This window comes from Coffea arabica, chromosome 9c, assembly GCF_036785885.1.
Source record: "Coffea arabica cultivar ET-39 chromosome 9c, Coffea Arabica ET-39 HiFi, whole genome shotgun sequence".
Taxonomy (NCBI): Eukaryota; Viridiplantae; Streptophyta; class Magnoliopsida; order Gentianales; family Rubiaceae; genus Coffea; species Coffea arabica.
Window position 1 is genome coordinate 43,501,232 of NC_092326.1, and position 9,305 is coordinate 43,510,536.

Here is a 9,305-nt window from a genome sequence, read left to right on the forward strand (position 1 = left end):
AACAAGCCTAAAATTAATTTTTAATATATTATTATTGTGTTTAGGACATGATCGGTTATTCCACGAGTGAATTTTATTTTTATTTTCATTAAATATCCAATTGTGTGATTCGTTCATATGAACAAGATTAGCAGTGTATTGTTTAATTGCATGGAAAAATATTAATATGTTAAGGCTATTATGATCATTTTGGTGTAATATTGAAAATCTCAAGGAAACCTCAGGGAGGTTCCTGAAATTATCCCACTTATAAAATCTAACAAATCTCTAATCTCACCCACTGAAACAGAGACCAAAAATTTCCATAATCGAGTATAGGCCTGCTGTTGCAAGTAAATAAAAAGCAATCGAATGAGCCAAAATCAATGGTTAGCTGGGGTAAGTACGAATACCCTGAGGAGATTAATTAACAGGTTTATGCAATGTAAGTTAAATGATGAAACAACAATAACTGAAACTAAAAGAAAAATCTCACGTCCCGACGTAAAAGAATGGCAAAAGCTATTCAAAACAAGTAGTACAAGCAGTAGCAGTTGAGTTTCAAGGAAAAAGGAGCAGTTCCGACAGGGAAATCATCTTGCATGGTCCCGAGATTGCCTATCACGGGCCTTCCATTAGAACTCGTCATCATCCTCTTCGGCTATGTGCTTAGCGAGCTCTTGCTCTTGCTGTTGTCTTTCTCTCCTCTTCTCAGCACATTCTTTTTCCTTGTGTGAATTTGGTGGAAATCGGAGGGCACGAACCGCCTCGTTATGCATATTAAGACAGAAAGCAATTCTTGAATTAAAAGCAATTTGAGGCTCATTAGTAGAGTAAATGTCCCCAGTCTCCTTGGACACCATCCATCCATTAGCATGATCCAGTGTAGCATCAATGGCCCCATCCCGAATTGCTTTAGCCACAATGCTCTCAGCATCAGCAACAGGGTTTGCTGAATCCAACCGCAGCTTTTTAGCAACATCAGCCAGTGAAATCCTGGAATATGAGATACTAATGTTACGTAGCCCTGTCCTAATGACATTATGCCGCAATCTCACAATCAAGTTGTTGGTTCGGTCTGAGCTGAAAGTGCTTGAGAACTTCTCAGCAACTGTCCTAAACAACTCCAGATCTCCAATTCGGACAGCCTGAATCATTGTAACCAACGAAGAATCAATTTCTAAAGCCAAAATCAGGAATATATTAACATGCTAATTGAATCCTTTTTATTTACGATTGCTTGGGATTCTCATCGCTCTGCAGTTGTGAAAGATTCTTCTGGTATGAGGGGGCTGCAAACTGCCAGTGTCCTCAATTCATGACCAAGCAGAATAAAAGGTCTCAAACAATTAGCCTACTACTTTAAATATTGCAATTCCGTCCTACAATTAACTAATTTCTCCACTGCTACACTACTATTGTTCACATGCAATAAGTATCATTAGCCCCTCTCGTGTGTTTCCCACACAACGAAATCTTTAAATCATGCTACCTTAAGGTTCCAAATTTTACATACCTTTAAAAGTTCCAAATTTTATGAACCAAAAAGATAAGAAACCAGACAACACAAACTCACATTTGTAAGCTCAAAGTATGGTCTCAAAGCTTTCTCCATTCCTTTTTGCATAAAAACAGTCCTCTCAGGGATCTCTCCAAGCAGTAAACGTACTATCACAGCCCATTTAGTGCATTGAACTCGGAAACCGAGAGCCGCAACAGGGGCTTTCCTTGCAGCTTGCAGAAGGGATTCTTTAGCATCAGTATATTCCAATTGAATTGTCCTGATCTTTCCAAGGTAAAAGAGGTAGCGACAAAACTGGAATAAAGAAATCGAGGATGAGGCATAGAAGATTGCAGATTCTAAGCATCCATATTATGCATCAAACAGATTAGACCAGATGATCAAATAATAGAATGTAGTTTTTTTTTTATGTACTACTATGGTGCATTACCCCTTTGATTAGTGCTGCCATGAACATTTTCTGACTCAATCAGAACAAACCTTTTTTTTCATTCCCATTTGATTAGTCTAGTAGCAAAGCTTCTACATTTGAAATACCCTTATTGAGTACCAAAATTGTAAAATATAAAATGTCTTCCATTAGACCATTCAAACCTTCTACAGCAATCTAATAGCCCAACTACCATCTCAACCACCATACCAAAGTAACATAGTGTGAATCGGAACCCATTCAACGAGAGCCCCCCCCCCCCCCCCCCCCCCCCCAAAAAAAAAAAAAACCAAAAGAAGAAGAAGAAAAACGATTAAACGGAGACATCCTTCCAGCAGTAAAATTAAAAAAATTAATCAAGTTTCTTTGGGTCTGCCAAATCGATTAAGAGAACAAATTGAATTTCCTCCCACTTTATTACTAAACTTTTCCTTGAAAGAAAAAAAACTAAAATAGTGTTTGTCGTCAAGTCAAAGTTCCATTCCAGGTTCTTTTAGTTTGAATAGCCTTGGAAACCGTCTTTTTCCATCACTTTGCCATTTAATTATTGTCCCAATTCATTCTAATATAATTTCAGCAGATATTTTTCCAATCAATATATCTACAGATTGCTTCTTGTTCCTCTAACAAAACTTGCCCTCAATCATAGGAGTTATTCATGAAAGAGTTTTTGTTTTTCTTCTTTCTCTTTCCAGCCAGAGAAGTTGTTCAACAATGGCTGTGGAGTGGTTGAGAAGCGGAAGGGGTTCAATGTAATTTGTCCAAGTCTGAGGGGAGTAAAAGTAATTAACCCAAATATACTCCTTCATTTGATCCTTTGATTCTAATACTTATTGGTGCAGAAAAGTCAACAAGTTCCAGACAAGATAAGATAAAATATCCCAAGCACATGGACGGATTCTGCACGAGAGAAAACTAAGATAAAAAGAATATTGGATTTACCTGCTGATTTGAATGAGCTTCAAAACGGGGTGCCTTGGATCTCAGCTTCTCTGCTTGGTCATATAAATTATAATGGAGGTAATTTCGAAGCAACAGATTGAGAAGTGTTTCCTGTATCAACTAAGCTGTTAAGTATGATGAAGGCTGCCACTAAGACAACAAACTAGCTACTGTTTTAGGTTACAAACCTGACCCAGCTCATCACGGCGAAGTGTTGCAATCCGATGCAGAGCAAGCAGGTTTCTGCGATTTAAACTTTCTGTTAGGCAAAGTTTTGGAAGGAAAGGGTACTGAAGAAAAATATGCCCACAAATACACAGACAGATGCAAACGCACACAGAAATGGAAAATAAGCGTCTGAATTATTTCTGAACCATTTATTCCATGCATCATATATTCATATGAAATGGAAAAATGAGCACCAGCTGCCAAATGCTCATGAACCAATTATATCATGCATCATACCAAGGGGATGAAGTATATGCAATAGCAAGTAAAAATCATAACTCACCCACGAATTTCAGCAAGATCACCAGTAAGTTCATAGCTCAAAGAGTAATAGAAATAAAGCCTGGATGTTAGAACGTCAAGAGTTCGCTTATTGAAGTTCTTTAAGCGTCCAATGCCTGCTGAGGCACATGCTTTAGCCTGTAGAACAACAGGGAGATAGTCTTTTACATTAAGAACTATATCGGAATATACAAAAATGTGGGGTGACAGAAAGTATACCTCATTGTATCTTTTTTGATCAATGAGAAATATGAGGACAAGCAAGCAAGAATAAATCTCAAGCTCTGGCAGAGAATGCTTTGTAGGGGCTTGGGTTGCAGATGTTGCAGTATCAACTTCCATTTCATGTTCATCATCCTATAAGAAGCATTTAAGTTTGTCAAGCTGCATAATTATTAACAGCACTGCATTTGTTTGACAATACAATGGAAAAAACATGATATTTGCACTAAACGGAAGGCAATGAAGACATACCAATTACGAGTCCATTTTGTTGGATAGAAAATGTCTGACAGACATATAATGGATACGATTTTGTACAAAGAAAATCATCTCTCAATTCTTTTCGTATTACTTACATGATAATTCAAAAGCCATTTCCACAATTCCCACAATAGGATTAACGCACCACCAATACTAGGGGTGCAAACGAGCCGAGCCGAGTCGAGCTTTGGCCTTATCGAGTCGAGCCTTAACTTAATTTCATCGAACTCGAACTCGAGCTCGAGCTCGACGAGCTGGTAATTTTCAAGCTCGAGCTCTAAAAAAATAAAAAATAATTATTTTATTTTTAAAAAAATAAATAAAATAATATATTTTCTTAATAAATAATAAAATATTAAGGATATTTATGTAATTTTACTATTAAAAATAAAAAAAATAAATATATATATATTCGAGCTCGCGAGCCTAACGAGCTTAATGTTTTGAGCTCGAGCTCGATATTGATCGAGCTCGAGTCGAGCTCGAATCGAGCGGCTCGATTCGTTTGCACCCCTAACCAATACCACTAGAAAACCTTTAATTAAATAATTCCCATTTCCAGTTGCTTCATCAACTGATGTCACTTTCGTTGCTGCAATATTGCAAGTAATATTCATGGAGACACTACAGCAACAATTGTAATGGCAGTAAATGTTATCTAAGAAGGTAGCAAAATAACAAAAAATCGGAGGTATAACAAGCAAATTAAAGGCAGGGTGCAGGAATTTGAGTTTCAGCATATAAATGCAAGCACTAATAGCAGTAGGGCCAATATTCCTCTACTGTTGTCTCACTGGATGGAAGCAGGAGCAGCATATGGGCATAATAACTTTAAATTTTACAAGGCTTTATACTTTCAAGTTGATGAAAAAGATGAAACCAAGGATGTTACCATGTACAATGAGTACAGGAGTTACTTTTTCACCCTTAATATGAAACTAATTGACACTTTGCACTTCCAACAACTACTTTGCACACAGCACTCTATTCCACTCTTCCCCAACTATTAATAGACCATTGAACAAAATATTTTTAGAGCTTGAAGAATGAAATCAAATTTAAAAGTGACGGAATTTGTCCTAAAGGCGATTAAAAGAGAAGATATAATGACAAGCTGAAGTGGTGGGATAACTAGAGTCTCCAGCTTCCAATTAAAGCTCATATTAACAAACGATGAAACCAACACTCATGTCCATGTCCTATTTTCATAAACCATTTAGACCCTTTTTTGCATGTGATCACACAAATCTTGTCCACAGAATCAATCAGCCCTGTCTAGTTTTGCCACACTAATTCAAAAATGGGGTAAAGTTGACTATGATAACTGTAAGATGCAATTTGTCCAAAGTCCAGAACAATAATTTGAGGAGTAAAGTCCCCAACACACTGTAGAATATAGTCATGTACAAACAGAATATTCTTCCTTCAGCAACAAACATGCTACAACTGCCAGTTCATCAACAAAAGCCACTTAAGAAATAACCGAGGCAAAAACAAAGAATGGTGCCAAGCCAAAGAACTGAAATTCCACATATTTAAAAAAATTGAAAGAGGACTTTCTTACCTTGGGAATGTACGAGGACAACCGTGAATGCACCTCTGATCCAGGTGTAAGGGTATGAGTTAAGAATGCAGAAATCACAGACGCCTTTAACTTCTTCCTCAAAGCTATAGTTAGCCGAACTGCCCTAACTATTCTCCGGACCTCCCGGGCATATGCACCCGTCTCAATAAGTGATGCTATCTCTTTCAAGTCTGAAACCCCAAGTTTTCCATTAAAGAAATAGTAATTAATCAATATTGATTAAAGACCAAGCAACGCAGTAAAAGGGTTAGAAGATGAACAGAAAGATACTTACGCTGCAGAGTGGATGGGGCAGTCAAGGCGACAGAATTTGAGGTGGCTGGTTGCTCTTTCATCTCAACGTCTTGAGTCATTTTTGATGTGCTGTGAAAAATCAAAGTCAATATCATTGAGAGGACGACCACCTAATCAGGCTAACACGAATGCAAATTTAATTGATCAGTCCTCCTTAAAGTTGATAAAAAAAAAAAAAATCATTTTCCTTGCATTTCTCGTTACTAAGTTTATGGCAAACGTATTTAGATTGCATATATCGATACGGCATAGATGGATTCATGAGGAAAATTGACGAGGGCCTGGGAGGTAACGGGTTTCAGCCAATCTAAAACATCCAAAAGCGAGAATAGCGAAGCTCAAAAATGCACTCCATCAAAACCAAGGAAATACTGTCCAATAAAGACAGTCCCCGATTTTCAACCTCAAATGCAAATTCTCAAAAGGAAGAAACCCAGTCTAAATTATTAACAATTCCCACAAACAATACCGCAAAAACCACAAATTTAATCAATCAATCAGTTACCCATTTCTACAAACAATACTCGCATAGGCTACAAAAAAATTTAATCAACCAGTTTCTAAATTTCGCATCTGAACTACTAATAGAAGGAAAAAAAAATTGAACAAAATCAAAATAACATCTAAGCTCTGTTGGACTGCTTAACTAGTTCCCTGGGCAGGCAGCAAACCGATGGTTGAGGAGGGATACCAAGCCAGAGATCTGAGTGAATGCCGCTCTGACAATTAGATGCCTTCGTGGAGGAGATGGAATGGGAAATGGTAAAATAAGGTACCAAAAGTGATTTAGAATCAAAAAAGAAGAAAAAGGAAGATAGTATTATAACTTTCTTTCGCTACAAGAAAAGAAACTTGAGGGGAAAATAAAACTCTAATCTCCACGTAGAGAAATCTGTCGTATCAACAGCGTGGGGTAAAGTAAAGGAGAAGATGAATCGAACCTGAGTTATTCCGATTTCCGACTTCCGAGAGTGAATTTAAAAAAACATAAAAAAAAAACCCTAGGATTGGAAATCACTTTGGGATTGCGGGTTCTCTTTCAAAAGCTTTTTTCAGTCTCAAGATGACGAGTGACGACAAAACCCCAAAGGCCTCTTCGGTCACCTGCTCAACTCCAGCTTCGAGCTTTACTCTTGGCTTGGGAGTTTAGGATAGAAAAGAAAAGAAGGGAAAAATTAATAAGTTATGAGAGAAGAAAATGGATTGTTATTTGTTTGAGGGTTTTTTGGGAGTCAGTGAAATGATTTTGAATATGAAAGTCATTAAATATTTGTTTAAAATTTTTTTAAGAATAAAATAGATATTTTAAAAAAAAATTGACAAGTTTTCTCAAAGTTTCTTTTTCATTTCCATCCAATTTGAGAGGGAAAGTTTAGCTTGCTGTTCATCCTTTTGAATCCTCCCATTTCCTTGCTTTTCTTTTTTACTAAAAACTAACAGCTAGTTTGTGAGCTGAGGATAGAAAAAGAAAAGAAGAGAAAGATTAAGTTACGAGAGAAAAGAAGAGAAGAGATTTTAGGAAATGGAATAATTCCTAGAGAGCCCAGGGTTTTGGTCAATTCCTCCCAATTTGATTGGGAATTATGAATGGCTAAATTTTAAGGCATGACTCCAATATTTCAATTCTTATTGCACTGGACATAGAGCGCAATTTTAGAATTATTGTAATTCCAAATACCAAAATCCCTAAACCAAGCGGCCCCTTAATGTTGTTTATGAGTTTATGAAAGAAAAGAGATGATTTTGGACATATTAATCAATAAATATTTCATTCAATAGCTTTTTAAGTATAGAGTGGGCAATTTAAAAAATTTTTGCAGCCTTTCTGTAGCTTTCCTTTGCTTTCTGTCCGATTTGGGCCAGAAAATTTTTTTTTTTTATTGTAGCGGGTCTCTTCCTCCTCTCCAATTAGTCGTATTCTCTTCCTTTCTATTTCACTAAAACTCTCAAACACGAAAAATACCTGCCTTTCTCTTCCCTTCTTTTCTTTTCTGCTCAAATCTCATCTCCCAACTAGGCATAAGAGTATTTTTAAACTTTCTCTTCTTTCCCTTTCTTTCCCCATCCAAAATCTCAACTCGCAAACCGAGTATTTTTACACTTTTTGGTCTTTAGTGTCAAATTTTTAGATAATTCAATTCCTCAATAATAATAAATTTCACGAGCCTATTGTCCTGTAAAGTTTCGTGAGATGCTATGATCTCTTTTGAATACAACGCCCATGAACTTAATCTATTTAAATCTTGTCATATCATTTAGTAGTTTAAACTTTCGAAATATTATAATTCCTATCCTGTATCCAACAGTAAATTTAATCTCATCGATACAAACTATATAGTATCCTAAAGGGATCGTAGATAAAATTTTTAGGCATGAAAAATTTCAGCTTATTTTGTTACACGTTCCTTAGAAGGACCAAACCAAAAATGCTACTCATAATTCGGAAGGAAAGCCATTTTGATGAAAATTACTTAAGCCCCACCTATTGAGCTTTCTTTTTTTTTGAAAAAAAAATTAAAGAATGCGATTTAAATACTCCGCGTTCAATGTGGCTATGAATTAAGGTTTTTCTTATTGGAATGGCACTGAATTTCAATACGTTCAAATCATCAACATTATTTGTAAATTAAAGAACGGCTCCTACTCTTTTAAAACAAGAGAAAAAAAAAGAAAAGAAGAAAATGGATATTACAATTATAAAATGAGAAGATGTGAAGTATCCCTTTATACATGGGACAAATCTTGTATTTATCGCCACTTACATTGATTGAGGTTCATATCTTTGATCATACAATAACAACCTATGCTATAGCGTTCCTGTCTGATACAAAACTCCACCAGCTAAGTGGAAGGTAGCCAGAAGAAAATGATGCAAAAAGAGCAGCAAGGCTGGTAACACGAGCAGGAGTGTGCACGAGATTTCGTCTATTCTTTAAATGAATGGGCACGCCCTACTTGCTCTGGGGAAACGTGACCTCGTAATTCTGCGGCACCTGCATAAGTAGTAGTGCACAAATTCATCTACTTCTACCACATTTTTGTCACTGACATAAACAAAAAAAAAGAGAGAAAACGGCTAAATCATGATCCATATTATGACAATCCACCAGTATGGTTTAGCATATGCAGTTCTTGACTGTTGGAACAACATATATGTTATTGATTTAAGCATATGGGATTTTTTGTCACCATGAACGTTGCAAGGATCATCTTCCCAGCAAACCATCTACCATGAAGTGCACGCTGCGCAGCAATTGCAGCTTGATTGTTCTCAAACCGCAGGTACACCAACCCGTCGCTTTTCCTGCTCGTCAAAAAGATTGAATAGAAACAAGGAGGTAGAAGAGATTACTTGTTAGCTAAATGCGCATCGCCACCAATTTGCAGCCATGAACATCTTTCAACTCACATTTACTGCAGGATAGGGCAATACATGCATAGACAAGATTTGGGATACACAAAAGTTTGCAAATTCAAGCTAGTTAGCAGCCAAAATCAGTTATGGTACTAAAAGATAGTACGAACTTATCCACATAAATGTGCTTCAACTTTCCGAATTT

The 9,305-nt window shown here is 36.6% G+C and overlaps 1 protein-coding gene and 1 long non-coding RNA gene across 5 annotated transcripts; both read right to left on the reverse strand.

The window, feature by feature from the left end:
• Window positions 1–352: 352 nt before the first annotated feature.
• LOC113710239 (probable 26S proteasome non-ATPase regulatory subunit 3) lies at window positions 353–6,915 on the reverse strand. 3 transcript variants are annotated; one of them, XM_027233134.2, is made up of 10 exons: window positions 6,687–6,915; window positions 6,393–6,448; window positions 5,726–5,814; window positions 5,431–5,621; window positions 3,603–3,740; window positions 3,385–3,521; window positions 3,062–3,116; window positions 2,874–2,984; window positions 1,556–1,795; window positions 353–1,127 (listed from the first exon to the last, which is right to left on the reverse strand). In XM_027233134.2, exons 3-10 carry the CDS (start codon window positions 5,802–5,804, stop codon window positions 615–617), a joined length of 1,464 nt encoding a protein of 487 aa, XP_027088935.1. In that variant the 5' UTR covers window positions 5,805–5,814; window positions 6,393–6,448; window positions 6,687–6,915; the 3' UTR covers window positions 353–614. The 3 variants fall into 3 exon arrangements, with proteins under 3 accessions (XP_027088935.1, XP_027088933.1, XP_027088934.1); XM_027233132.2 differs by having other exon boundaries at window positions 6,393–6,479; window positions 6,687–6,846; XM_027233133.2 differs by lacking the exon at window positions 6,393–6,448 and having other exon boundaries at window positions 6,687–6,847.
• A 1,532-nt stretch (window positions 6,916–8,447) lies between these two features.
• Window positions 8,448–9,305, reverse strand: LOC140014337 (uncharacterized). 2 transcript variants are annotated; one of them, XR_011821080.1, is made up of 3 exons: window positions 9,271–9,305; window positions 8,935–9,049; window positions 8,448–8,738 (listed from the first exon to the last, which is right to left on the reverse strand). It is a non-coding gene; the product is annotated as an uncharacterized lncRNA (long non-coding RNA). The 2 variants fall into 2 exon arrangements; XR_011821079.1 differs by lacking the exon at window positions 9,271–9,305 and having other exon boundaries at window positions 8,935–9,264.

Coding starts and splice junctions, on each gene's coding strand:
- LOC113710239 (XM_027233134.2), bottom strand. CDS start 5,804: ATGACTCAAGACGTTGAGATGAAAGAGCAACCAGCCACCTCAAATTCT. Junction 5,622..5,725: donor TGCCCCATCCACTCTGCAGC/GTAAGTATCTTT, acceptor TTGGGGTTTCAG/ACTTGAAAGAGATAGCATCA. Junction 3,117..3,384: donor GATCTTGCTGAAATTCGTGG/GTGAGTTATGAT, acceptor TTTAAATCGCAG/AAACCTGCTTGCTCTGCATC.